Here is a 27,586-nt window from a genome sequence, read left to right as displayed (position 1 = left end):
CCCGGGCGGAAGTCTTCAGCTAGCCGACCGGGAAGTAGCTTAAGACCGGGCAATGGGAACTCTGGAGGTCTCACTCCGGGGCGGACCCGAGGCCACCGTGCCCCCGCGGTAGAGCGAGCCTGGGTGCCGGGCTCCGGGGTCCTGAGGCGAAGAGCGTCGGGGCCTGAAGTGAGACCTTAGAAAGAAGCCTAGAATCCACTTTGGTGGCCCTTTCCCCCGCCCGGGAGTCCAAACTGTCTTAGCCGGGCTTTGCCCCGGAAGCTGGTTCTTTTGGTGTCATACCATTCCCAGAGGGAACGGCGCGGACAGGGATTTTCTTCTTCTCCCCCTACCACCAAGGCAGTGGGTTTCCTCCGGCCCAAGGTTCAGGGACGCCGACTCTTCTTAACATCGTCTTCTCTCCGCTGCCACAGGCATGGAGGGGTCTAAGGCGTCCAGCAGCACCATGCAAGTGAGCTTCGTGTGCCAGCGCTGCAGCCAGCCTCTGAAACTGGACACGAGCTTCAAGATCCTGGACCGGGTCACGATCCAGGAACTCACAGGTTAGCCGGACTCGTGGGAAAGAGGGTCAGGAAGGTGGGAAATAGGCAACTTTAGAGACATTTGTTGTAGGAGTCTCTGGCTTTTGGTTTCCTCATCAGGGGCATCCAGTTCTGACATTGTCTCCAGAGTGAAGGAATATCTACATATAACAAACAGAGTTTCTTGAGGGTTTACAGTGTACCAGGTGTATTCCATTTATTATATTATTTAGTTTCAATAACAATCACCGTGAAAACCAGGCTCGGTGCCTCCCATCCATCCATAATTGCAGCACTTAGGCATAAGCAGGAGCTGCGTCAAGTTCCAAGGCAGCTTGGGCTACAGACAAGACCCTGTTTCTAAAAATAAGAAGAGAAGTGCCATGGTTACATCCTTTTACAGGTGAAGGATTGCGGTTTAGTGACATTATGTGACTTGAACTTACCTGACGTCCAGCTAAGTGTAGGAGAGTCTCAAAACTTGCAGCAGTGAGAGAGGTGACTAGGGAGTTTTAACAGGTTCGTGGGCCTGGCATTACCCTGTAAACTTTGGCTTTGTTGTATCTCTCTAGGCTTTAGTTTATTTATTTATTTTTTCATTATTACTATTATTTATGTGTATGGGTGTTTTGCTTACATTTATGCCTGATGCCCAAAGAGGCCAGAAGAGGGTGTCAGATCCCCCGAACTGGGTTTAACAGGTGGTTGTGAGCCACCATGTGAGGGCTGGGAATTGAACCTAGGTCCTCGGCAAGAGCAACAAGTGCTCTAAACTGTTAAATGATCTGTCCAGCCCCTATTTAAAAACAAAACATATCATCATCATCATTATTATTATTTTAGACAAAAATCTCACAATGTAGTCTTTGCTTGGCCTCAAACTCATATTGTCCTGCCTCTGCGTCCAGAGTTCTGGGATTAAAGGCATGCGCCACCACACCTGGCTTGGTTTTTTTCACTTTTTTTTTTTTTTTTTTTTTTTTGGTTTTTCGAGACAGAGTTTCTCTGTGTAGTCTTGGCTGTCCTAGACTCGCTTTGTAGTCCAGGCTGGCCTCGAACTCACAGCGATCTGCCTGCCTCTGCCTCCCGAGTGCTGCTGGGATTAAAGGCGTGCGCCACCACGCCCAGCCTTTTTTCACATTTTTAAAAGTTAGTTGTTGTGCATCGAAAGCGTTAATGGCCTGGCGATGATGTTGCGCCTGTGATCCCAGCTCTCAGGAGGCAGAGCAGGTGGATCTCTGTGAGTTCAAGGCCAGCCTGGTCTGCAGAGCAAGTCACAGAAACCTTTGTGTGTGTGTGTGTGTGTGTGTGTGTGTGTGTAGGGGGCGCAAAGTGTAAGAATGGTAAAGATCGGGCCCATGCTTCATCTCCCAAGTGTTGGAGTAAAGGCATTGGCTGCCATGTCCTGGCATTACATGTAAAATCTGATACATTTATGGGGCGCCATTTGATGTTTGAATACACATATAATGTTGAAACCAGGGCTAGCACGTTTCTCTCTCCCAGCATTAATTGTTTCCTTGTGGCAAAAACAGTCGTACCTTTCCTTCTAGCGTTTTGCGACTGCGCCCTCCATTACGCTGCCCATAGTCAACTCTGTGCCACAGAACACCAGAACTTGTCTCTCCTGTCCCACTGACCTGTGCACTTCTATCTGTCCATCTTTCCTACCATCCGCAGCCCCTAACAACCACTCTTTTGCTCTCAGTTTAAATGAGATACACCCCCCACATATGAATGGGACGATTTAGTGCTTGCTTTGCTGTGCCTGGATAATTTCACTTAATGTATGCCTGGGAGGCAGAGGCAGGTGGATCGCTGTGAGTTTGAGGTCTAGGCTAACCAGGGCTAAAACAGAGAAACCCTGTCTCAAAAAACAAAACCAAAAGAAAAAAAAAATCTGGGTGGTGGTGGCGTATACCTTTATTCCCAGCACTCGGGAGGCAGAGGCAGGTGGATCTCTGTGAGTTTGAGGTCAGCCTGGTCTACAAAGTGAGTCCAGGACAGCCAGGGATATACAGAGGAAGAAACCCTGTTTTGAAAAACAAGCAAACAAGCTGAGTAGACTTTCATTGTGTACATATTAGGTGTACTTTGTTGTAACTGTTTTGTTTTTAAGGCAGAATTTTACTGTATAACCCAGGCTGGCTCTAAACACAGGATGGAATTTCCTCAGCCTCCAAAGAACTAGGACTGTAGCCACGCACCCCTGTACCAGGCTCTCCTTTGCCCTCTCCCGATGCCAGGATTTGAGACAAGGGCCTTGCTCATGCTAAGACAGATGTTCTGTCATTCAGCCACATCCCCAACTCTACACTCTCTTTTGGGGGGGGGTGAGGGGGGGTGTTTCAAAACATGGTTTCTCTGTGTAGCCCTTGCTGTCCTGGACTCACTTTGTAGACCAGGCTGGTCTCGACTCACATTGGATCCACCTGCCTCTGCCTCCTGAGTGCTGGGATTATGCATTCTTTTCTTTTTTTATTTTATTTTTTTAAGATTTATTTATTATTTTGTATGCATGCTCTTCCTGCATGAACACCTGCAGGCCAGAAGAGGGCATCAGGTCACATTACAGATGGTTGTGAGCCACCATGTGGTTGTTGGGAATTGAACTCACGACCTGGGGAGCAGTCAGTGCTCTTAACCTCTGAGCCGTCTCTCCAGCCCACCACTCCCCATTCTTGACACATAGAAACAGACAGGTTGTAGCTTCCCAGAAAATTCTTTTTTTTTTTTTTTCCAGAAAATTCTTTTATTCCTTCCCAGTTAGTCTAGAGGAAGGGGCTACTAAGTTTTGTGATGGGAAAACTTAAAATATAGGGCTGGAGAGATGGTTACTGGTTAAAAGGCCCTGAATTGAGTTCCCAATGCCTCTAGAAGGTTTTTAATATATAATGAATCCTTACTTGCCTGTCACTTAGTTTCAGCAACTACCAACATGCACTCAGTGACATTTGGTCTGTAGACCCGGTCATTGCTTTCTACTTGGCAATACCTGAAGTAAACGTCTAGGCCATGAAGGCTAATTCTTTCTGCATGATTATTAAAGTCATGACACCTGTTGTGATTTCAGGAAGAGGGAGAAGAAAACAGATTTTTCTCTGTGTAAAGAATGAGAAAAGGGGGCTGGAGAGATGGCTCAGTGGTTATGAGCACTGGCTGCTCTTCCAAAGGTTCTGAGTTCAATTCCCAGCAACTACATTGTGGCTCACAACCATCTATAATGAGGCCTGGTGCCCTCTTCTGGCATGCAGGTGTGCATTGCAAATAAAGCACTCATATAAAATAAATAAATTAATAATAATAATAATAATAATAATAATAATAATAAGAAGAAGAAGAAGAAGAAGAAGAAGAAGAAGAAGAAGAAGAAGAAGAAGAAGAAGAAGAAAAGGAGCCAGGCATGGTGGCACATGCCTTGAATCCCAGCACTCGGGGAAGCAGAGGCAAGCAGATCTCTGTGAGTTCCAGGACAGCCAGGGCTAGTACACAGAGAAACCCTGTCTCAAAAAAAGAAAAGAATAGAAAGAAAGAAAGAAAGAAAGAAAAGGAGGCTGGAGAGAGATGGCTCAGTGGTTAAGAGCATTGGCTGCTCTGCTCTGCTGGAGGACCTGGGTTCAATTCCCAGCACCCACATGGAGATCCACAATTTTCTCTAACTCCAGTGCCTGGGTTTCATATACCCTCACACAGACATATATGCAGGCAAAACACCAATGAACATCAAATAAAAGATTGACAAATAAACAAGCAAACAAACAAATTATTAAGAATAAAAAAGGCCAGGAGTGGTGGCACAAATCGTTAATCCCAGCATTCAGGAGACAGAGACAAGTTCTCTCTGTGTGTTCAAGGCCACTCTACTCTATCTACATACTAAGTTCCAAGCTAGCCAGGGCTACACAGTGAGACCCTGTCTAGAAAGAAGGAGAGAGAGAGAGAAATTGTGGTAGCGTTGGGGCTGGTAATGACGCTATTTGAGATTCTTCCCCATGCTTTGCAAAGCCTCCTGGTTTGATGAGACTGTTTCTGACTCAGGATTTTCCTTGCCCTTAGCTCCATTACTTACTACAGCCCAGGCGAAACCAGGAGAGACCCAGGAGGAAGAGGCTAACCCAGGAGAGGTAAAAGAAGTGCCCTCTCCCCGTCCTCCTCACAGTGTCCTAAATGGCAGGCTTGACATCAGAACACCAGACTACAGACTGGATTTCTGCAGTGTTCAGTGCCTCCAGACTTTGGGAGTTAATAACTAAAGCGTGGTTTATAAGAGAGATATTCTAGCCAGACACAGAGGTGCCCACCAGTAATTTGAGCACTTAAGAGGCTTAGGGCCTGTGGAACACAGATTCGAGGCCAGCCTGGGTTACATGGTGAGTTCCAGACCAGCCTGAGATATACATATGAAAAACAAAACAAAAACAGGGCTAGGGATGTAGCTCAGTAAAGTGCTTGCCTAACGTGCTCTGGTGTTTGGATCCTTAGCATTACATTAAACTGGGCATGGAGGCAGGAGGATCAGAAGTTCAAGACCATCTTTATGTATACAGCAGGTTTGATGTCAACCTGCTATGCACGAGACCCCACCTTTACAGACAGACAGCAAACAGATCACCAAGTTGAGGGCTGGGCTTGTAGCTCAGGGATGGTGTTTGCCCAGCAGGTGCAAGTTCCTAGATTTAACCCTCAGCACTGCAGAAAAAGGAAAAAGAAAGCTGCTCATGGGGTCCGCTGTGGATCATTGGAGGTACCAAAATGAACCCCAAGGCAGAGGGTTCCTGAAGAAGGCATCCATTAAAGCATGGAGTTATATAGGGCCATCCAGATGGCTCAGCGGGTAAGGGTGCTTGTCACCTATCCTGACCTGATGTGAGTTTCTATGTGCACTCATGCATACACACACGCACGCACGCACGCACGCGTACATCAGGATCTTAGAAATTGGTTTAAAATGTGATTATAGGCCAGCCTAGTGGCTCATGACTGGAATTCTAGGTACTTGGAAGACTGAAGCAGAAAGATTGTTGTAAGATTCCAGCCAGCTTGGGCACAGAGCCTAATGATCTGAGTTCAAACCCTGAACCCCACACAATGGAAAGACTCCTACAAGTTGTCCTTTGCACTGTGGCAGGGGCATGCATCCACACAGAATTAAAGGAATGTAGTTAAAAGGTAAGTGCCTAAGGCCCGAGATGAGCTGCCCTATGTATTGGGGTTGCCTCAGCCGTTCTTGGTCATATCTTCTGTCCTCTATGGTTAGTGTCTCCATTCACAAACATTATCTTGTTTGGACAATGAGTTGTATGCTTACCACAGACATGAAAGACAAGTTAGAATATGTCATTTTTAAGTTTTAGAGCTGTCAGCGATGGGGCTTAGGGTGTGGCTCAGAGGTAGAGCCTTTGCCTTGCACGGGCGAGGACCTGGGTCCAGTCTCCAGTACGGCACAGCGATGGCCACAGTAACGATAGGGAAGGTTTTCATTACCTGAGGTAGATGTTGTAAGTTGTTTTCCTTTTTCGGGGAGCAGGTCAATTAAGTAGAAGTTATTGATTTGGGAGAGGATCCAGTACAGAGCGGAGAAGGTGGATGGAAAGGAAAGGAAGTCTAGGAAGGTACCAGTGGGCACCTCTGAGGAGCAGCATCCTGTTAGAGGGCGCTGGTTTCACCCCTGGGATTTATCTTGCCAGAATGATAAGGGAGTATTATCTACCCAGCTGTCTGTCATTGGGAAAATCCAACCTTAGGTAGGTTGGGGGCTGTTCTTTCTGGCCACGTGCTCTGCAGGCAATCTAGGATCAAGGCCAGAGAAACCTGCAAAGGAGCGAAAGAGGGAGGCAGCTAATCCAGTGATGTTAACATACAAAAAATGTAATAAAACTGTCGACAAAGGCATGCAGTTCTGTTACTTTCAGGCCCGCTGCTTGCTTGCTTTTCTTCTCTCTCTCTCTCTCTCTCTCTCTCTCTCTCTCTCTCTCAATACAGGCTTTCTCCGTGTTGGCTTGGCTGTCCTGGATTCACTTTGTAGACCAGGCTGGCCTTGAACTCACAGAAATCTGCCTGCCTTTGCCTCCTGCGTGCTGGCCTTAAACCTGCTTACTGCTTTCTTTTCTTTTTTAAATGATTTATTTATTATGTATGCAGTGTCCTGCATGTACAACTGCACACCAGAAGAGGGCACCAGATCTAACTATAGATGGTTGTGAGCCACTGGGAATTGAACTCAGGACCTCTAGAAGAGCAGACAGTGCTCTTAGCCGCTGAGCCATTTCTCCAGCCCCCGCTTACTGCTTTCTTAAAGTGCATTCAAGAAACATTATTATGTTTTTTCTTTCTAAAAATACATAGAAGAAAGAAAAAAAGTTATGTGGTCTACTTGTTCTATGCCAAGCTTCACTGCAGCCTGCTCTGCCTCTTGCCTCGGACCATGACTCAGGGTGTTTGTGTCCCTAACGGGGAAGTGTTGAGAAAATACAAATTGAGCCACAGATAAAGTATATCCTTAAAGCAATCATCAAATGGTACTAGGGAGTTGTCTGGGCTGTAGGTCCTTTCTTAGTTTATATGTACAAAGACTATGTCTAGGTCTCCACCTTTTTTTCTTTCTTTTTGTTTTTTTGTTGTTGTTATTTTGTTTGTTTTTTGGGGGGAGTTTGGTATGGTTTTGGGTTTTTTTGGGTTTTGTTTGTTTGTTTGTTTTTGAGACAGGGTTTCTCTGTGTAGCCTTGACTATCCTGGACTCGATTTATAGACCAAGCTGGCCTCAAACTCACAGCGATCCCCCTGTCTCTGGAGACCTGCCAAGTGCTGGGATTAAAGGCGTGCACCACCACACCCGGCTCCACCTTTTTTTTTGAGACAGTCTAACCTGAACCTGATCCTGCAGCTTGCAGATTAAGGTGGCTGCATAGGCCGGGCAGGGAGGAAGGCCCGCCCAGTTCTGCCGCACAGGTGCACACCCTGCTCACCCTTGGTTTGTTGTTGAGTTCTTTTTGGGTTTGTTTTTGAGACAGAGTCTCTCTTTATAACCCAGGCTGTCGTTAAACTCACAGACTTCTGCCTGTCTCTGCCTCCCAGAGTGCTGGGATCAAAGGCGTGCACTACTGTGCTCCTTTTGTTTGCTTAACTGTGGGGATCTGAACTCTGGTCCTCTTCCTTGAATAGAAAGAACATTATCTACTTAGCCGTGCCCCAGCCCAGGTACCACCCACTTCTTCAGCTGCTCTAGTTTATCAGGTTTTGTGCTTATCGATCTGGGCTGAAGGTAAATCATCCGCAGGCTTTTGGGGAAACAGACTCCCCTCGAGGTTGCCAGGATTCTAATGCTCTCTTATTTCTTTCTCAGGAGCCATTTCTTGAAACTCGCCAGGATGGTGTCTCTCGAAGGTTCATCCCCCCAGCCAGGTGCTTACTATTCCTCAGTCCTCTGTTTCTTGCCAAAGGCCAAGGGAACTTAGTTAAACCTAGGAGTTAGGACTTGGGGCCAGGTGGTGTAGATGAATTGTCATCTAGCCTTTTGGCTCTTTTTAGGAAAGATGTGTTCCCTTATACCTGGCCTGTCACCTTCAGCATTGATTTTTTTTTTCCCCATGTAGCCAGTCACAGGGGTTAGTCACAGGGGTTAGTACTGGTAATAGTGACATGAGGGATGCTGAGGGGGCGATTGAGATGGGTTCTTTAGAAGCTTTAGTAGAACTTATTAGGTGTTTAGGCTCTTAGTTCTCACTGATATGGCAGGTAGAAGCTGCTGACAAGGAGCATAATATTAAAAATTGGTCTTCCTGGTCCCCTTCCTTTTGTTGTAGGCATATATTGTCAGTTTTTGATGCCCCCCCTGCCCCCCCACCCACCCAGTGTGTCCAGGCTAACCTGAGGCTGAGTAGTGCCCTGTGGAAGACCAGCATGGCCTTCCCTTGGGAGAGCGGTCCCCATGGGAGGTCCACTTGGGCTAGGAGTGAGTGTGCACCTTGAGGCCCCTCAGCCAGTGCTTGAGAGTTCTTGGCCACTGGCAGCACAGTAGGTGGAGGAGGCCTCTCTGCTCCCTCATGTGGCCCATGGGCGGGGGGGCTATCTGCAGGATGATGTCTACAGAAAGTGCTAATAGCTTCACTCTGATCGGGGAGGCGTCTGACGGTGGCACCATGGAGAATCTCAGCCGGAGACTCAAGGCAAGTTGGCCTCATTTCGCCGGCAGGAATTATGTGTGACTGTTACAGGGGGTGGCTGGGCAGGTGGCCTGAGAGCGGCCCTATCCTGACTGTCCCATGCTTCTTCCAGGTCACTGGAGACCTCTTTGACATCATGTCGGGCCAGACAGACGTGGATCACCCACTGTGTGAGGAATGCACAGACACCCTTTTAGACCAGCTGGACACTCAGCTCAATGTCACTGAAAATGAATGTCAGAACTACAAGTGAGGACCGCTGGGGCCAGGGTTTGGGCCTGGGAGACTGCTCGGCCCTTACTGCTCCCCTCGGGCCTGTGGAGCAGCAGGTGCCCTCCAGTCAACAGACCACGTTCGTGTCCTTGGCAGACGCTGTTTGGAGATGCTCGAGCAAATGTCTGAGGATGACAGTGAGCAGCTGCAGAGGGAGCTCAAAGAGCTGGCCTTAGAGGAGGAGCGGCTGATCCAGGAGCTGGAGGATGTGGAAAAAAACCGCAAGGTAGTGGCGGAGAACCTGGAGAAGATCCAGGCTGAGGCGGAGAGACTGGATCAGGAGGAGGCTCAGTGAGTGCCCTGCTCTCCTGCACCAGGAGAGGGAACGCTTTGCAGCTGGCTGCGGCTGATTCCGTCAGCTGTCAGTGCTGTGTCTGCTCCAAATACTGTATGTTACGTCTGGGCCTGTGTCCAGGAGAGTGTCGGGAGGGCTGTAGATGAAGACTTGACATGAGGAGTGAAGAAAGGATGTTGGTTGGGTCACATGATGGCAGCAGAGCTCTAAAAACGCCGCTCTTGCTTGGGTCAGTTGAGTGGTTCATGGGCTGAAGTGCTTTCTGTGAACCCTGATGACCTGAGGTCAGTCCCTGAGACCCCTAAGGTGGAAAGGGAGACCCAGCCCCGCCCACACACAAGTAAATAAATGCAGTGAGAGCCCCACTCTTGGTTTTTCTGTGTAGCTCAGGGTTTCACTGTGTAGCCCTGGCTGTCCTGGAGCTGACTCTATAGACAAGGCTGGCTGAGAGACTCACTTTTTTCCCCCTTTGGTTTTTTTGAGACAGGGTTTCTCTATGTAGCCTTGGCTGTCCTGGACTCGATTTGTAGACCAGGCTGGCTTCGAACTCACAGCAATCCGCCTGCCTCTGCAGAACTCCCGAGTGCTGGGTTTAAAGGCGTGGGTTATCACACCCAGCCTGAGTCTTTTTTTGTTTTGTTTTTTTTTCTATATCTTAAAATATGAGCATCTGGAATTTGAGCCTTTTTTTATACTTTGTAGTCAAAACATTCCTCTGAGAGGAATCAATGCCAAATGTACAGAGTTCTGTAACTAGATGCAATTCTATCACTAGAGTAAATCCTTCAGAAGAATGGTGAGAAAGAAACTGCAGCTTTCAGAGTCAGCCTTTTCCGGTCCCTTTGGCTGCACACAGGTACCAGCGGGAATACAGTGAATTTAAAAGGCAGCAGCTGGAGCTGGACGATGAGCTGAAGAGCGTAGAGAACCAGATGCGATATGCCCAGATGCAGCTGGACAAGCTGAAGAAGACCAACGTCTTCAATGCCACCTTCCATATCTGGTAATGACAGCTGCTGTGGGTGGGGATGGCCACATCCGGGAACCCTTAGCTGTTAGCAACATACCAGGGCCACCACCTCCCCATAGAAGAGGCACTGGAGGGCATCTTCACCTAAGTCAGTTTTCTGTCATTCCTTGCAATAGGATAGGTAGAGTGTGAGCTGTGTGCGCGCTTGAGTGTGTGCGTGCATGCATGTGCTCGAGCGTGCACGCATGCACAAGTAGGATTTTTGTAGTGCTGTCTTCCTATGCCCACCAAATCCTGTTGCCTGATGCTGCTTTTTTAAAAAGTGTCTTATTAGCTGTCCCAAATTGTCCACTGTGCCTACAGAGAAAAAGAGATTATAAAACTTGAGATTTCCCACTTTTACCCAAAACCTCCCATGAATACCCTCCCGTTCTGCAGGCTCCCCTTGGCACTTTAACGGGACACACCCCTATCCCAAGGTCCTTTCTAGCTGCTTCCTTGCCAGCATGGGACCCTGAGAGTCACTGAATATGCTCACGTTCCTCCCAACAACAAACAAACAAAAACAAACATCAAAGCTAAGCAAAGCCACCAAGCGGCACTGGGTCTGCCTCCTGCCCTCTCTCTTTTAGATTTATTTACTTTTATGTATATGAATATTTTGCTTGCATGTATGGATGTGCACAAGGCACTGTTGGATGCCCTGGAACTGGGTTAAGGATGGTTGTGAACTACCATGTGGGTGCTGGGAATTGGACAAGAACTCTATAAGAACAAGTGCTCTTAACCACTGCTCAGCCATCTCTCTAGCACTTTCTTTCTTGTCTTAAATCTGTCCACTTCCACCGAGTGTGGTGACACATTCCTTTAATCCCAGCACTCTGGAAAGCAGAGGCAGACAGATCTCTGAGTTCGAGGCCAACCTAGTCTACATAGTGAGTTCCAGGACAGCCAAGGCTATTACACTTAGAAGCCCTGTCTCAAAACAAACAAACAAATAAATAAAATAAAATAGAAAACAATCTACGTCCCTCCATCTCAAGAGTGCTATTCTTTTCCAATTTAGATGCCCAACAACATAACCACCTTCCCAGATCATTTCTTACCCAGTAAGTAAAGCTATCACACTCACAGATGCAGATGTACGTGTGTCACTTCCCTCTCTGAAATGCTTCAATCATTCCCTCTGCCGTGGGGATGGATCAGTTCCAAATGCCTTAATAATGGTAACTCTCCAGTTTCATATCCGGCCACTCGCCCCTTTACACTCAGTTTCAGTCACAATAAGATCCTTTCAGTTCTTTCAGTTCACCACTCCCTTGCTCCTGTTTCTGTGCACACGATGTTCTTTGCCAGGAACAACTCCTCCTCTGTAGACGTCCACTTCACCTCTCGGCCACATCACCTTTCTCCAGGGGAATTTTCCATGCTTCTTCCCTAAACCGGGAAGGTCCCCTCATGTGCCCTCCTGGCACCCTGGGCCTGTTGTTACCACATTGTGTCACTCCTGCCTGTTACTTACGCATTCCTTCCAGGCCAGCAGTAACTGGTAGGCTGCCATTGTCGGCTTGACCCTCGTGGTACTTACCACAGTGCCTTCCGCACAGCGGACACTCAGCATTACTAAGTCAATAGTAGGTGAATGCATGAATGAGCCTGGGGTTGATAACGCAGCGCCAGGGGCTGGAGGGAGGCTCAGCTGTTAGGGTCACTGGCTGCTTTCTAAGAGACCCAAATTTGATCCCCAATACCTACACCGAGCTCACAACTGCACTTCCTCCAATCCCAAGGGGTCTGAGTCCCTCAGCTGGCCTCTGGGCACTAGGCATGCATGTGGTACATTGGCACACCCATACATCTAAAAGAGAGAGGGCAGGAGGCAGACCAGTGCCCCTTGGTGGCTTTGCTTAGTAGCTTTGATGTTTGTTTTTGTTTGTTTGTTTGTTGTTGGGAGGAACATGAGCATATTCAGTGACTCTCAGGGTCCCACACTGGCATGGAAGCAGCTAGAAAGGGCGATGCCTTGGGATTGGGGTGTGTCCCGTTAAAGTGCCAAGGGGAGCTTAGGTATATGGACCCGCAGAACAGGAGAGTATTCATGGGAGGTTTTGGGTGAAAGTGGGAAATCTCAAGTTTTATAACCTCCTTTTCCTCCCCTGACCCCCTTTCTGCCTCTCTCTCTCTCTGTGTAGGCACAGTGGACAATTTGGCACAATCAATAATTTCAGACTAGGTCGTTTGCCCAGTGTTCCTGTGGAATGGAATGAAATCAATGCTGCTTGGGGCCAGACAGTGTTGCTGCTCCACGCCCTAGCCAATAAGATGGGTCTGAAATTTCAGAGGTGAGAAAATGCAGCTCTGCCATAGCACCCTGGGCGAGGTATGTCTGACAGAATCTGTCTGTGCCACCTGGGACTGCTCCACTGTAGCAAGAGCCCTTGCTGCCGGCACACCAAACTTCCCGTGGGTGCATCTGGCTCATGCCTGTGACGTCACGGAGCACTCATCAAACTATGACCCCAGCGGTGGTCCCCAACAGTCTCCAGAACCTAATTTTTCCCTAAGAAAGTTTCAGACTTTGTTTTAAAAAATCTACCGGGGTATCCGACCTTTAGATATTGGAACATGATATCGGGGTCTACAAACATGTTGAGCCTCATTCATAGCTATCCTGGGACAAGGGCAACCCAGGCCACGGTTAGATGCACCTTCTAAACCAAAATACATGAAGTCACACACCTGTAGTCCCAGTACTGGGAAAGCTGAGGGAGGAGGATCCAAAAGGTCAAAGTCAGCTTGGCCTCCACAGGGAGACCCTGTCAGTTAACAAAACTAATTTGTTGAATGCCCCGCCCCCATCCCTGTTATATAATAGATGGAATCGTCTAAGACTTTAAACATGGACTCCACAGGTAGTTGGGAGTGGGTGGGAATAATAAATAATAAAGTATTGGGTAAGAAGCAGATTGAAAATTACTGGGTGCAGATGGGTGTGGTAGCGCACACCTATAATCCCAGCACTCAGGAGACAGAGGCAGGCGAATCTCAGAGTTTGAGGCCAGCCAGCCTGTCTACAGAGGGAGTTCCAGGGCTCCAACAGGAAGACCCTGTTTCAAAAATCAAAAAACAAATGACCGGGTTGCAGGTTTGCAATAATCACTATAGGAGTCCTGTATACATCTCTCTGTACCCCACTTTAGGTACCGACTTGTTCCCTATGGAAATCATTCATATCTGGAGTCTCTGACAGACAAATCTAAGGTACTCGGGGAGGTCCCATTTTTATTGGCTTGGAGATAGAGCACTTGCCTAAAGTACACAAGGCCTTGTGTTTCTTTAAAAAATAAAAATAAAAAAGGCTTAGTTTTTATATCAGCTGACATTTTTTCAGTTTCTCAGACTACCTCATAAGGAGCCAACTCTCGTTCAGACTTAGTTCTTTGGAGTTTATTAGAGAAATGCCTGGTTTTTTTTTTTTGTTTTTTTTTTTTTCCCTTCCAGCCTATTAGAAAGGGGTCTGGCCAGATTCGAGGAGAGCATGTACTTGAAGGTGGGGAATATCCTGAAGCTCAGTAAATTTCCATTGGTAGGGAAGCTGCCATGGTTGGGGTTTACCAGTGGCTGTTGGAGTTGTTGAGGGCTATAGAAGACATTGGTCAGCTGCAGTACCTGTTCTGGTGGGCGCAGACAGCTTGGGTGGTTGGAGGGCAGGGCAGGACTGGGGACAAGCCCGTAGCCAATTCTCTTTTCCTGGGCAGGAGCTGCCATTATACTGTTCTGGGGGACTGCGGTTTTTCTGGGACAACAAGTTTGACCATGCAATGGTAGCTTTTCTGGACTGTGTGCAGCAGTTCAAAGAAGAGGTGGAAAAAGGCGAGACGAGATTTTGTCTTCCATACAGGTGAGTGTTCACACTGTGTCCCCTGTGTGACTCTGTAGCAGAGACTAAATGAATTAAACATAGACTGTAAAGGTGGCACACACACACACATACACACACACACACACACACACACACACACACACACACACACACACACGGGTGTGATGGTCCACATCTTTAATCCCAGCATTCGGGAGGCAGAGGCGGGCAGATGGCTGTGAGTTCGAGGCCAGCCTGTTCTACAAAGCCAGTCTAGGACAGCCAAGGCTATACAGAGAAACCCTGTCTCAGAAAAGAAAGACAGACAGACAGACAGACAGACAAAAACAAAACCCAAAACAGTACACAATCACATGACATTGATGGGCAAGGGCTGATTGGAGTTGCAAGCAGAACAGTGTGTGGCCACCTGGTCCTTGAGTAAAAGAGCATAGTCTTAGGTGGGGTAGAGGTTTTCTTGGTACAGAGCTCAAGTTTGCAGTCTCATTTCGGAAGGCTGGCCCGGCATAGAGGCCAGTTCAAAAGCCTGGGAGATGGGGCACACCTGTAATCCCAGCACTTAGGCGGCTGTGGCAGGAAGAATGCGCTCAAAGGTCAGTCTGTGCTCTGTAGTGAGGAGAGGGGTAAAGTTGAATTTCTTGCACCCTACTACAAAGTCTTTATTTCCTTCTGCCTCCCTTTCTGCTCCTCGAGGCCAGGGATGCCTGGGCAGACAGTGAAGACACTGTGACCTTCACTCCCCTCTTGCCCCAGACTTCTCTTCTGGTGGGGCGTGTGTCCTGTCCTTGACTCTACAATGACAATGAGGCTCTTGTGACAGCCTTTGATTTTAGGCTTTCAAGCAAATCCAAAATACACTAGTGGTACTTCTTTGCCAGGCATTCTTTATTAGATAAAATGACGTGAGTGGTCTCAGGGGCGAGGCCCTGCCCATTTGCCTGAACTGACTCCGTGGCTCTATTACCAATGCGCTCTGCTGTGTCTGCAGGATGGACGTGGAGAAGGGCAAGATCGAAGACACTGGAGGCAGCGGCGGCTCCTATTCCATCAAAACCCAGTTTAACTCTGAGGAGCAGTGGACGAAGGCACTCAAGTTCATGCTGACGAACCTCAAGTGGGGCCTTGCCTGGGTGTCCTCGCAGTTTTACAACAAGTGACCCACTCCTCAGGGGACGCTTGCCTTTGAGGTTTTACATCTTGTTTGCTTTGGAAAGATGCTTTAAATTAAATTGGGGTAATATTAAACCACATGTTTACAATACCAAAAGCCACTTTATTTTAAAAATATCATGACAGATAGTTTCCAGAGTACAACACGCCATGTATAGCAAACAGCCCTACCATAGTTTTATCTCAACCCTATGCCTTCTTTTCCCTCTTTCCCTTCAAAAACAACTAATTTAAATTTTTTTCAGTTGAATTGACATTGATGTGTTTTCACTGGATTTTATCTCTCTCAACTTCCTGCACTTAAAGTATAAAGAGAGGATGAGATGTGTGTGGCCCACAGCTGGGTAATGGGAAAGGACACCAGGTCAGGCGGAGTGCAGCCCTGTCCTCACTCCTCCCCCGTTCCAGTGCTGAGTGCCTGCTCTGCTGTCTGTTGGAACTACAAAATGGGATCTGATACTGTCTGAGACTGTGGAGAGATTTAATTATTTGTAATAAAGGATTTGCTACCGTCTGTTAATTACCAAGATGTGCGCCTATATATGTTTTTCCTTAAAGTGAGTGTTTTGTATTCTGGAAGAGTGTAGAAATTCTTTGAAACATGTCTCAGGGTTTTTTTGTTTTGTTTTTTTGGTTTTTTTTTTTTTTTGGTTTTTTTTGGATTTTTGAGACAGGGTTTCTTTGTGTAGCCTTGGCTGTCCTGGACTCGCTCTGTAGACCAGGCTGGCCTCGAACTCACAGCGATCCGCCTGCCTCTGCCTCCCGAGTGTTGTGATTAAAGGCGTGCGCCACCACGCCCGGCTCCATGTCTTAGTTTAAAAAAATAAAATAGCCGGGTGTGGTGGTGCTTAGCCCCAGCACTCAGGAGGCAACAAGTGGATCCGTGAATTCCAGCCTAGCCTAGTGTATAGTGAGTCCAGGACAGCCAGGGCTGAATACAGCCTGTCTCCAAACAAACAAACAAACGCAGCTGTAGGGGAGCAAGGGAAGAAAGGCTGCTTCGGAGATAGTCAAGGTTATCCAAAAGTCTGTTTTAAAACCCTCAGAAATACTTATCTCTGTATCTGATATTTCCTATTAGTCAGATTAAATTAGGAAAAATTAAATGTCTTGTTAAACAAAAATGAGCCAATTTTATAATCTAACTCTGTCCAACCCTTTGACGTTTTCAGCTTACTGTGACATGAGGGCCATGGTCTCCCCATCTCCACCCCCATAACTATCTCTGATGTAGGGGGAAAAAAAGTGCCTGAAATTGGAATACAAAATACTGTTCAAAGGAAACTTGGGGTTTTTGTACCCTGAGTATGAAAGTAAACAGAAAAAAGGAGAATACAGTGACAGAAGGCTGTGTGCCTGGGCTTTGGCCAGCCTCATGTGTTAGAGGAAGCAGCAGTCCTCAGAGCTCTGGCTGCCTTGCAGGGAACAGGCTGCTGTTGCCCAGGAGTGTTTGCTCCCACGCTGTGAGTCAGGATTGCGTAAGAGACCTCAGCAATGCTTTCCGAGGCAATGCCTGTGATGTTCTGCAGATGCTCTACAACCTTTGAAAGATAAATTTCTTTATTACTAAATAATCTCAACATATTTTAGGGCACACACACATGCTCAAACATAAATACTTGCTTGAGATATTCTCTCAAGCTTCATAAGCTTCCTTTTTCTGAACATAGTAGGAAAATTAAATCCAGATTCCTGTTGTTGACGGTCAAGTGTCATTTCCCTGATAGTGTAACACGGCCTCTTTGTGCTAGTTACTCGTTTCCCTCCACAGGAGATAAAGTGGGTCGTAACCACAAAGGGAAAAGAGCAAATGGAACTTGGGCCTCTGTTACCAACTTCATAAGAGGAAATGGAAACATTTACATCCTACTATAGTTTTCCAACCCTCCCATCTTGATTGACCACCTAGGCCCTGGGTCCTGGCGCTTCTCTTCCGCAGACTGTCTTCTGTGTCCTTTAACTGGTGGGGGAACACTTTCTATTAAGCCAATTCTGACCATGCTGGCCCTGCTCAGCGTACCTGGCTCCAACATTCATGGTTTTGGATGAAAGCACTTGCTGCGATGGTCCCAACTGCCAACAGCATGAGGTCTTCCTTCACAGAGATAAACTTTTCCCTGAATAATTAAAACCATATTAAATTTGGAGCTAGTATGAAATGTGATCCTAAATTCTGAGCTAATAGAACTTCAACTATGAGTTGTTGATATTGATCATCTTGGACTTTTAGACACAGGAAAAAAGCGGTCAGATATTAAATAGCTCAACTGGGATTAAAGCATGCAGCTTGTCTCGTGAGTGGCTGACAAGTCTTTTGTTGCTCCGTCTGCCTTCCTAACATGTAACTGAGGCTTTGGCCAGCCTGACTTTACAGTAATCAAATACTTTTGTCAAGTTTACAGCCATGTGACAGGCTTTCCCTCCCTCAAGTGACTATAAAAGCAATCCAGCGCTCTCCAATTGTAAGCAGTTGCAAAGAAAGAACTAGAAAAGAAAGAATGTTAGTTATTGGGAGTAATTTACATTTCATAGTAAAATGTTTAGTCATCAGCGTCTGAACCACATAATGGAAGTTAATAAGAACCAATTAACATGTGCTGGCTTTCAGTGCTGGGTATGGGATTTACTAGGCAAGCACTCTACCACCAACGCGCAAACCGCACACTCCTCATGTTCATATGGTCTGTCCCCTGCCGTGCATCCCCAGAAGGCGCTTACCCTAGGAACAGTTCTTACCCTTGCAGCTGACTGGGTGTAGAATTCTCAATTGAAGCCCTCAACAGGCTCTCATAGATGGGTTCATGCAGAAGGTAGACCAGGTCGAGGAGGGTCAGGCAAGTGGCATGTAGTTGTGCGGCTGGGACCAAACAGCCATTGTAGCCTGCACAGAGTGTGAGCATGGGAGGGAGCATGAAGTCCTGTTCTCTGATCAAGATCTCATGACATAAAGCTGTTTAGTTGCTAATGTGCTTCCTGGTTGTTAGACTCTACAATGAAAGATCTGTTCGCAGACAGTTTTCTTTCGTTCATTCACTGTGTAGAGCCCTTGTTGGCCTGGAACTTTGTGTAGATCAGGCTAGCCTCAAATTTAGAGATCCACCTGCTTCTGCCTCCCAACTGTTGGGATTAAAGGTATGTGGCCAGAAGGTTAATTTTATTTTTATTTATTTGGTTTTTTGAGACAGGGTTTCTCTGTGTAGCCTTGGCTGTCCTGGACTCACATTGTAGACCAGGCTAGCCTCAAACTCACAGCGATCCACCTGCCTTTGCCTCCCGAGTGCTGGGATTAAAGGCATGTGCCACCACCGCTCAGGGCAGAAGGTTAATTTTAAAGGACAGTTCTCCATCTGTAATATATATGTACAAATACAGTACAGTTGTTCTGTCTTATGCTTCTCCATAAACCCAGCTCTTGAATCCTGCAATAAGAAAATGCCTACTGATTGCAGTGTGATGGTGCATGCTTTTAATCCCGGCTCTTGGGAGGCCAGCCTGGTCTACAAATGGAGTTCCCAGACAGCCAGGGCTGTTACACAGAAGAAGGAGTGCCCAATGAATCCAAATAGAAAGCAGGTGCTGAGACCTCTGCGCTACCTTTGCTGACCAGTGCTGGAGGGAGCATCTTCAGTTATCCAGAAACACACAGGCTGCCCACTGCTCCTCACTGATAGGCTGTGTCCCGTTCCCAAATCCCTGGGCACGTTTGCTTTTTGCCTGCTATGGACATCTCCAACCCTCATCTCCTGACATGTTTCATAACACACCTAGAACTTCAAGGAGCATCTCCACGTACAGCAGAGGAGTGGGCAGGTTTATCTGGAAGTTCAGCGACTTCAGGACGTCAAGCTCGGACTCCAGCAGTTCCTCTTTGGTGTACACATAGCCAAGTGCCTGGAGGAAACTCAGGACTGTGATGTTGCTGACAATCTAAGCAAAAAACAAAGGCAGAGAGGTAGCCGGATGCAGGTCCTCTGCCCTAGCAGCCTTTCACAAAGCGCTTCAAGCTCAGGGTCTTCTCTCTTGGTGATCCCACTAACTTCTTCGAGCAGGGTTACCTGCAGCTAACCCATGGTCTCCTTTCTTCCCAGTCATTGCACATCCTGGATTTCCCTTCCCTTCTGGCTGCTCCTTTCTCCCTGCCACCCCCACCCCATTTTCTTTGTAGCCACCACCCCCCACTTACCAATTTCAGTTTTTTGTTTTGTTTTGTTTTGTTATTTTTCAAGACAGGGTTTCTCGGTGTAGCCTTGGCTGTCCTGGACTCACAGTGTAGACCAGGCTGGCCTCGAACTCACAGTGATCTACCTGCCTCTGCCTCCCGAGTGCTGGGATTAAAGGCGTCTGCCGCCACTGCCCAGCTTCCCACTTACCAATTTCTTTTTTTTTTCTTTTTCTTTTTCTTTTTCTTTTTCTTTTTTCTTTTTTTTTTTTGGTTTTTCGAGACAGGGTCTCTCTGTGTAGCCTTGGCTGTCCTGGACTTGCTTTGTAGACCAGGCTGGCCTCGAACTCACAGCGATCCGCCTGCCTCTGCCTCCCGAGTGCTGTGATTAAAGGCGTGTGCCACCACGCCCAGCTTCCACTTACCAATTTCAATAATTCATTTTTCTCTAAATAAACTTCCTTGACCCTCCAAGGCTGACGAGGTTCATTCTTAGCCCTCTATTTATTCTATTTTTATTTTATTTTACTTATTTTCCATCCTGTTTACACCTTTGCCTTTTCCCACTAGGTAAGGGATCCCTTGAGAGCACAGAGTGTTTCTTACTGTGGTAGGCATGGTATCTACTGCAGCATCGGGCCATAGAAGAAACTCAATAAATACTTGCTGAATGAGTAACTTTACTGTACAGCCACTGGATAGTGATGTGGAAATATTTTATCCTTTTTAGGTGTAATCATTCGCCCTTAACGCTGATAGGCATGTTGGTAATTCAGGTACCTTATGTAAACTGTCCTTAAGTCCAAGGGGAGGAAAGGTGACCTGTATGAATGATGGCATCCGTCCAGCAATTATACTTTGGGAACAGAACTGCAGGCTATTCAATAAGTGCCTCTGTGTGCCTGTGTGTGTACTCCGAGCTCTGCTTAGGAAGCATAATTGCCCTCTGGAATTTCCACATGAGCAGTATCGCCTAGCTTAGCAGTGCGTTTCTCACAGCCACCTTCAGTGAGCTGCTCTCTCTCTCTTTCTCTCTCTCTCTCTCTCTCTCTCTCTCTGACACCCAGGTGCCCACGAGCAACGCAGCTCCTTACTTTGTAGTGGAAAGACAGTTTGCTGGCCAGCTGAACACATGACACCAAACGGAGGAGAAACTTGTTGAAAAGCCTCTCTTTGAGAGCCCTCCAGCCCTGCAGTTCTGCCTTGTTATTTCTCAGCTGGAGTGTGGCTTGCTGACAGATGTTCTCTGCCTGCTTCACCATAAACCTGTAAGGGGGGGGGGGGGAGAGTACTCACAACGACACCAACTGAAGGCACTTTGTGCTGTAGACAGGCGGCATCTCATCCTGCCGGGTATCAAATGCTGGCTAAGAGAGCTGCATTTGCAAGTAAAAGGAAGGTGCGATCCCAGCCAGCCTCTAGGTAAGGGGCAACTAGTGCTGTGTAAAGATCTAGGAGCGCCCGCCCGCCATGCCGGGGGTGGGAGGGGGCGCTAACACAGAGACCTTACGCACAGGCTTTACCTTTCTAGGATTTCTACAGCCTGGTAGCTCACAGATTTCTCCAGACACCATTGCTCAGACAGGAGAAAAACAAACTCTGCCAAAACAGGAAAGAAGAGCTTAATTCACAAGATGCAACCCAAGCCACTCTGTTAGCTCTTGGCATTGTGTAAAAGCCATGATGGAGCTGAGAGAAGAGGGTCAGGAGGTGAGAAAGATGAGACTGAAACAAGCGATGCTGAGCAGGTTCCTCTGCTGCCAACAGGCAGATCAGAGGCACGGAGAGGAGGCCGCCTCAGGGCCAAAGTCAAGGGCTCACCAAGCCCCTCCGTGACCCTCAGCCTTCCTGGGAGTCTCAGCGGATAGAAGGTTTGGTCAGTTACACACAAACATATACCAGCTGGCCTAGTTGGGCTCTACACTTCATGCTGGGAACCCCTCCCTCCAAGGAAGATTCTCGGATGGATAAAATCCCTGACCCCCATATTGTTTTCCGTGGAATGTTGGCAGGACCTGAGAGGTCCCTCCTGGAGCTTCCACAGTCTTTATGACAGTTTGTTTAGTAACCACCCTCTGCAGAACTCCCATGGCTTTACAAACACAATTCACCTTGCAGCTGGTCACCACCTCTCCAGCACCAGTCTGTTGGGTAAATCTCTAGTGTTACTGTGGAGTGCCTTGTTTGGAAGAAACATCCCCTAGCTCAGAGAACACAGCACAAGCTGGAGGGAAAAGAGTCATTGGGAGGGTGAGGAGGGTAAGATACCTTGGCAAGATTTTATCCTGCTTCTGTTTCCCTTTGAAAGAACAGCCCCAGATAAAATTCTATTTAGCTTGCAGTATCATTAGAGGGTGGAAACGAGGGTAAATGTCAGTTCTCAGTAAAGAAAACTGAAGACCTAAGAACCTTTATCATTGACCAGCAAAGAAGTACAGAGTGAGTGTCCTTTACCCCTGCCTCTGTGCACATAATTATACTGTCATGTGTCTTCTGAGAAACTCTGACTTTCTTAAAAGAAAAACAATTTATCAGGGATGGTGGCAATGCCTGTAATTTCAGCAGGTGGAGGCAGGAGGATCAGGAGTTCAAGGACATCCTCACATAGTAAACTGAAGGCCAGCCTGGGCTACGTGAGATTCAGTCTCAGAAAAAAAATCAAGCTATCACTTTACACAGAGAAACCTTGTCTCAATACAAAAAAAAAAAAGGCTATCACAAGACAGCTTAGCACTATACCTAACATAAATTGCAAATAGATTTATACACAAAGCCTTGTTACAAAGACCACAGCCCTAGGAGCTCAGCGGTAGGTAGTGCACATAACTTGTAAAGACCACAGCCCTGGCTAACACTGTGTATTGAGGAAGAGAATTAAACCTGGCTGCATGTTCTCAGCCAGACCTTTGTTTTGGTTTGGTTTTTTTCGAGACAGGGTTTCTCTGTGTAGCCTTGGCTGTCCTGGACTCACTTTATAGACCAGGCTGGCCTCGAACTCACAGCAATCTCCCTGCCTCTGCCTCCCGGGTACTGGGATTAAAGGCGTGCGCCACCACCACCCGGCCTCGGCCAGACCTTTGACCTTAGATGGAACTTCCTAGTTCAGGGGATACATGATCCCAGATCTTTGATTTTGTTTTGGATTTCTTAGGACTTACTCAGTGAATAGGTTTCCATTTTTGTTTTAATTTTAGTTTCTCAAGGAAACTGAATTTGGCCTAGGCAGAATGAATCACAGTCACACCTTGCTCTTGGCTACACCTCCTCTACTGTACAGGAGACCTCTCAGTCTCTAAGCTACAGCTAGAGCTCCACCGAATTTCTGTAACATTCTTTTACACCCCTGCTACTTCCATTTCATCATGCTCTCCCTGAAGTTTCTGCAACTTGCCTTCGACTTTTCCCAGTTTGCTAAAAGGATTACCTCAAAGCCAGCAAATATTCCAAACTATTAAGTAACACGGTCTTCTCCCAGCCTTCACTTGTGCTGATGCCCTGGAAGCATCTCCAACAGCTGACCACTATCCCTCCAAAACTCCCGTTGGCTTCAGAAACATTTGGTTCTGTACCCATGTCCCCAAACTACGGTTTTTTGGTGGGGTTTTGTTGTTATTGTTTTATTATTTCACTTTTTAAAATATTATCTTAGGGGCCGGGCGTGGTGGCGCACGCCTTTAATCCCAGCACTCGGGAGGCAGAGATAGGCGGATCGCTGTGAGTTCGAGGCCAGCCTGGACTACAAAGCGAGTCTAGGACAGCCAAGACTACACAGAGAAACCCTGTCTCGAAAAACCAAAAAAAAAAAAAATATATATATATATATTATCTTAAATCGTGTATATGTGTGTGAGTGCAACACTTTTGGTGGCCAAAAGAAGCTGCTGGATCCCCTGGGGGCTTGAGTTAGAGACAGTTGTGAACTGCTGCATGTGTGCTTAGGGAACGGAACTTGGCTCCTCTGGAAGAACAACACAAGCTCTCAATTACTGATCCTTCTCCCCGGTCCCTTGTTTTATCTGTGTGTATATGTATGTGTGTTGTGTATGTATGCATGTATGTACACCACCTTCATACAAGTGCCTGCAGAGATCAAAAGAGCATGCTGGGTCCTCTGGAACTGGAGTTACAGGTAATTGTGGACCTGTGTGGATGCTGGAAATTAAATCTGGACCCTATGGAAAAGCAGCAAGTGCTTTTAACTGCTGAGCCTTCTCCCCAAGCCCTTGGTTTGGTTTTTGAGATAGGATGTGGGTGAATCTCAGGCTAGGCTAATGTGAGACTTATATGTAGTTCATGCTGGCCTAGACTTTGCAATTCTCCTGCCTCAGCTTCCTGAGTCCTGGGATGATTACATGAGCTGCCACTTGCAGCTCATTGCTGGCTGACTCTTCCATGATCCAATTCCCTGAGAACAAAATGTTTCCCAAGGAATTGCCTTGACCTGTTTCTCTTCTTTTTCTGGAACTATCATGAAAACAATTTAAAAACCTTATTTTTAGTTCTGACCTTTTTAAACAGTCTGTTATTAACCTTCCTCTAGATGCTCTTCAAATATCTTGTTTTGTTTTTTTGAGACAGGGTTTCTCTGTGTAGCCTTGGCTGTCCTGGACTCTCTCTGTAGACCAGGCTGGCCTCACAGAGTTCGGCCTGCTTCTGCCCTCCTTCTGAGTACTGGAATTAAAGGCATGGGCCACCATGCCCAGCTTTCTTCAAATATCTTAAACTCAGTAGGTCCAAATCAAAGCAATCTCCCCCAAAACAAAGGGCACATTTCCTTATTTTTTTGTGTGTCATGTGGGTGTGTGGCACCACTGTTCTCCCAAATCTCTGAGGTTCGGCCCTTTGACAGTCATCTTTACCTTCTTCATTTCCTAAATGAAGAGTTGGGTTTCTAGGGTTGGCCTCTGGGATGTTTCAATCCATTCTTGCCTCGCCCTGTTATCTATCGCTGTATCACAGGCCTGTTAGCACAGACTGCAGACAGGCTCCTCCTCCAGCTCCTCCAGGCCAGCCCATCCTCTATACACATACAAAATCATTTTTACCAAGGCCAAAATTATAGCTACGCTGCCTCCTCATTTAAAGTTCAGTGTCTCGCGCTGGAGAGATGGCTTAGCAGTTAGGGGCACTGGCTGTTCTTCCAAAGACTTGGGTTCAATTCCCACCACCCACATCAGGTGGCTCACAACTGCGAATATTCCAGTTTATCTGACACCCTCTTCTGGTTTCTTCTAGCACTAAGCACACAGATACATGGGTGAAAAAACAAACAAACGAACAAACAAACAAAACCCAACCATATACACAAATAAGTTAAATAAATAAAAACAACAACAACAAAGTTGCTCTTGGGAGGAGGCAGAGGCAGGAGGATCTCTGTGAGTTCAAGGCCAGCCTGGTCTACAAAGTGAGTCTAGGACAGCCAAGGCTACACAGAGAAACCTTCTCTCGAAAATCCAAAAACAAACAAATTTTAGTATCTTCTCATTTTCCTCCTAAACCAAGTGTAAAGTCTTCACCCATGACATTCAAAGTTCTACCTGGAATGCTTCCAGACTTCCTGGTTTTATTTTCTATTGCTTTTCCACGTGTTCTGGTCAGCCTAGGCTACAACTGTGTGATCTAGGCCCCCTCCTCCCTCCTGTCTTCCAAAATTTTGCTTAAGGTATCATTCAAGGTGTACCTCAAATGTCACAATCCCTTATCATCTTATCACTCCTCCAAATTCTCGTAATGGCTTGGATTTTCTATGTCAGTTACCCTAGCCATACTTGTACCTACTTGTTCAAATGTTTAATATTCCCACCCAAAGACTATATAGTTTGGGAGCAATGACTACATTACTGTTTCATCCGTCTATACCAGGCAATGTCAGTAAGAAGACTCTAATAAACACGTTTATAAAAAGATTAAGGGGCTTGAAAGATGGCTCAGCAGTGAGGAGGAGCACTGGGTTCAATTCCCAGCACCCACATGGCAGTTCATTGTTCCAGGGAACCCTCACACAGACATACATGCAGGTAAAACATCAATTCACATAAAATTAAAAATTAAAAAAGAAAATTTTAAGAAGAGCCAGGTATGGTGTTGCATGCCTTTAATCCCAGCACTTGGAAGCCAGAGGCAGGTGGATCTCTGTGAGTTCGAGACCAGCCTAGGCTATGGAGAGAGTGCCAGGACAGGGCTCCATACAGCGAGACCTTGTCGCAAAAAAAAGGACAAGGGGTTGGGGGCGGAAGGGAAGGGAAGCCGGAAAGAGAAATCAAGTGTCATTGTGCTGGTAAGCCTCGTTCATCACTCATAAGCCCCAAGACCTAGCATAAAAGGAGTACTAACAAAATATATTTGAGTGAAAAAGGTCAGGGTTCCCAGGACTCCCGTAATAAACCCGATTCCCCACTCGGCATCCACACCCACGATCCGCGTATCCCTGAAGCTGCCCCTCCGTCCCGCAGCCTCCATCACTGCTTGCTCATTCTGCTGGGCCAAGTGAAGCAGAGCATTTTCGATGGTCTCTGTGGCAACCGCTCCAAACTGGAAGTCACTGGAGTTAGCCAGTCTTGGCCTCAAGGCTCCCTCCATATTCAGAAGTCTTTCGGAGCACAAAGACAGTTCATGGGATCTATAAACTGGCTTCCTTAGCTTATTTCCAGAATCTTCTGCCACGCCTTGGATTCTTCCTTTCCTTCCTATATGTTTGTCCTTGCCTCAAATCTGAGGAAAACGTAATTCCCACCACGGCATCGAACTGTTACCAGCTTTTCGCGCCCCAACTGCCACGAAGCCCTCAGCCAATCAGAAAAGACAGCCGCGTCTCCCCTTTCCTGTCCCTCCTCTAGGGCGGAGAAGCCCTGTTTCTACCCATAAAACTCCACGCGTACTACAACTCCCAGAGGCCCTTGCGGAAGCCAAAGACTACAATTCCCGGCGAGTTCCGGACTCGACGGCTTAGGGCGGAGCGGCGACATGGCGACTCCTGGAGCTGGTGACCCTCTGGATGCAAAGAATGGAAATGCTCCGTTCGCTCAGCGCATTGACCCGTCGCGAGAGAAATTGACCCCTGCGCAGCTGCAGTTTATGCGGCAGGTGCAGCTTTCCCAGTGGCAGAAAACACTGCCACAGCGACGGACCCGGAACATCTTGACTGGTCTGGGCATCGGGGCCCTGGTAGTAGCTATTTGTATCCGTCCTGGTTATACCGTTTATGGGGTTAAGGAAAAGGAAACAGGGCGTGTAGATTCTAATGTGCGGGCAGAATGGGGTTAATACCTAATCTTACTATCTACGCTGCTCTTAATGGTTTAGTAATAACAACCGAGTTAAGGGTTCAAAAAGAGCAAAAGAGTGGCACTCCAGAATCATTCATTTGGGGGGACATAACAAGGGTGGTAGAGGAAAGGCATGCCCATATGGTTCGTGGTTTCCTGAACCCACCCCGCCAGATGGTTACACCTTCTACTCAGTGGCCCAGGAGCGTTTCCTTGATGAGCTGGAAGATGAAGCCAAAGCTGCCCGAGCCCGCGCTCTTGAGAGGGAGAGAGCGGCAGGACCCTAACCGAATGGACCATCTTCAAACTGCGGGAGCCCCTGTACAGTGATGCCTGGTGATCTCGCAGCATCACTGGCTTACTAACTTCGGACCGTGATTGAGCCCAAGAAGCCACAGACTATGCAGTTGGCCACTGACAAAAGGGGGAATTGTTCGTTTCACACGCAGTTTGTACAGTTACCCAGCCCTTTCTTATTTCCTTGTTTGAGAGGTATGCGACCTTGCCTTTCCCCCTAACTTTGTGGTTTTACCTCTTCACCTCCCGGGGGCCCAACTGTTAAGGGGAGGGTGTGGCATATGTGCAGAGTTGGAACCCAAAGTGGGAAAGATGGGGTCACGTTAAGACTAATAAAAAAATGAGTCATCTCTCCTGAAGCCACGCTAGTGTGTGGGGGCCGAGGGACACATGGCACTTCACGCTAGAAAGCTCCCTGGCAGTAGCTGCAGTGGTGGCATTGCCCCAGGGAGCTGTAAATGTTTAACTAGAATTGCTTTTTCCGTGAGATCTTTCCACCTGATTTAAGGGAGAGATTACTGGATTGTTTGAGACTGAAGCAGGTCTTAGTGGGGAGGAAGGTCACTCTTGTGTTCCCCGCCTTCAAGA

The 27,586-nt window shown here is 47.3% G+C and overlaps 3 protein-coding genes across 6 annotated transcripts; 2 read left to right on the top strand and 1 right to left on the bottom strand.

Annotated features, from left to right (window-relative positions):
* BECN1 (beclin 1) lies at positions 1–15,801 on the top strand. The gene is made up of 12 exons (XM_084751369.1): positions 1–168; positions 414–542; positions 4,578–4,645; positions 7,864–7,922; positions 8,596–8,686; positions 8,796–8,932; positions 9,053–9,247; positions 10,108–10,254; positions 12,414–12,563; positions 13,422–13,482; positions 13,980–14,122; positions 15,093–15,801. The coding sequence occupies exons 2-12, from the start codon at positions 416–418 to the stop codon at positions 15,259–15,261; spliced, it is 1,347 nt and encodes a 448-aa protein (XP_084607495.1). The 5' UTR covers positions 1–168; positions 414–415; the 3' UTR covers positions 15,262–15,801.
* CNTD1 (cyclin N-terminal domain containing 1) lies at positions 15,357–26,233 on the bottom strand. Of its 4 annotated transcripts, XM_084751371.1 has the most exons (8): positions 25,847–25,960; positions 21,333–21,657; positions 20,957–21,032; positions 20,528–20,699; positions 19,039–19,201; positions 18,011–18,155; positions 17,295–17,391; positions 15,357–16,815 (listed from the first exon to the last, which is right to left on the bottom strand). In XM_084751371.1, exons 4-8 carry the CDS (start codon positions 20,693–20,695, stop codon positions 16,648–16,650), a joined length of 741 nt encoding a protein of 246 aa, XP_084607497.1. In that variant the 5' UTR covers positions 20,696–20,699; positions 20,957–21,032; positions 21,333–21,657; positions 25,847–25,960; the 3' UTR covers positions 15,357–16,647. The 4 variants fall into 4 exon arrangements, with proteins under 4 accessions (XP_084607497.1, XP_084607496.1, XP_084607499.1 ...); XM_084751370.1 differs by lacking the exon at positions 21,333–21,657 and having other exon boundaries at positions 25,847–26,233; XM_084751373.1 differs by lacking the exon at positions 21,333–21,657 and having other exon boundaries at positions 25,851–25,913.
* A 117-nt stretch (positions 26,234–26,350) lies between these two features.
* COA3 (cytochrome c oxidase assembly factor 3) lies at positions 26,351–27,357 on the top strand. The gene is made up of 2 exons (XM_084751375.1): positions 26,351–26,613; positions 26,876–27,357. The coding sequence occupies exons 1-2, from the start codon at positions 26,400–26,402 to the stop codon at positions 26,986–26,988; spliced, it is 327 nt and encodes a 108-aa protein (XP_084607501.1). The 5' UTR covers positions 26,351–26,399; the 3' UTR covers positions 26,989–27,357.
* Positions 27,358–27,586: the final 229 nt, after the last annotated feature.

Source organism: Acomys minous, assembly GCF_964271855.1.
Source record: "Acomys minous genome assembly, chromosome: 12".
Taxonomy (NCBI): domain Eukaryota; kingdom Metazoa; phylum Chordata; class Mammalia; order Rodentia; family Muridae; genus Acomys; species Acomys minous.
This window is presented reverse-complemented; position numbering and strand designations above follow the sequence as displayed.

Coding starts and splice junctions, on each gene's coding strand:
- BECN1 (XM_084751369.1), top strand. CDS start 416: ATGGAGGGGTCTAAGGCGTCCAGCAGCACCATGCAAGTGAGCTTCGTG. Junction 4,646..7,863: donor AAGAGGCTAACCCAGGAGAG/GTAAAAGAAGTG, acceptor TTTCTTTCTCAG/GAGCCATTTCTTGAAACTCG. Junction 10,255..12,413: donor AATGCCACCTTCCATATCTG/GTAATGACAGCT, acceptor CTCTCTGTGTAG/GCACAGTGGACAATTTGGCA.
- CNTD1 (XM_084751370.1), bottom strand. CDS start 26,015: ATGGAGGGAGCCTTGAGGCCAAGACTGGCTAACTCCAGTGACTTCCAG. Junction 20,700..20,956: donor GCTGTAGAAATCCTAGAAAG/GTAAAGCCTGTG, acceptor CCCCCCTTACAG/GTTTATGGTGAAGCAGGCAG. Junction 16,816..17,294: donor ACCATGAATGTTGGAGCCAG/GTACGCTGAGCA, acceptor TATCTTTCAAAG/GTTGTAGAGCATCTGCAGAA.
- COA3 (XM_084751375.1), top strand. CDS start 26,400: ATGGCGACTCCTGGAGCTGGTGACCCTCTGGATGCAAAGAATGGAAAT. Junction 26,614..26,875: donor GGCCCTGGTAGTAGCTATTT/GTATCCGTCCTG, acceptor CCACCCCGCCAG/ATGGTTACACCTTCTACTCA.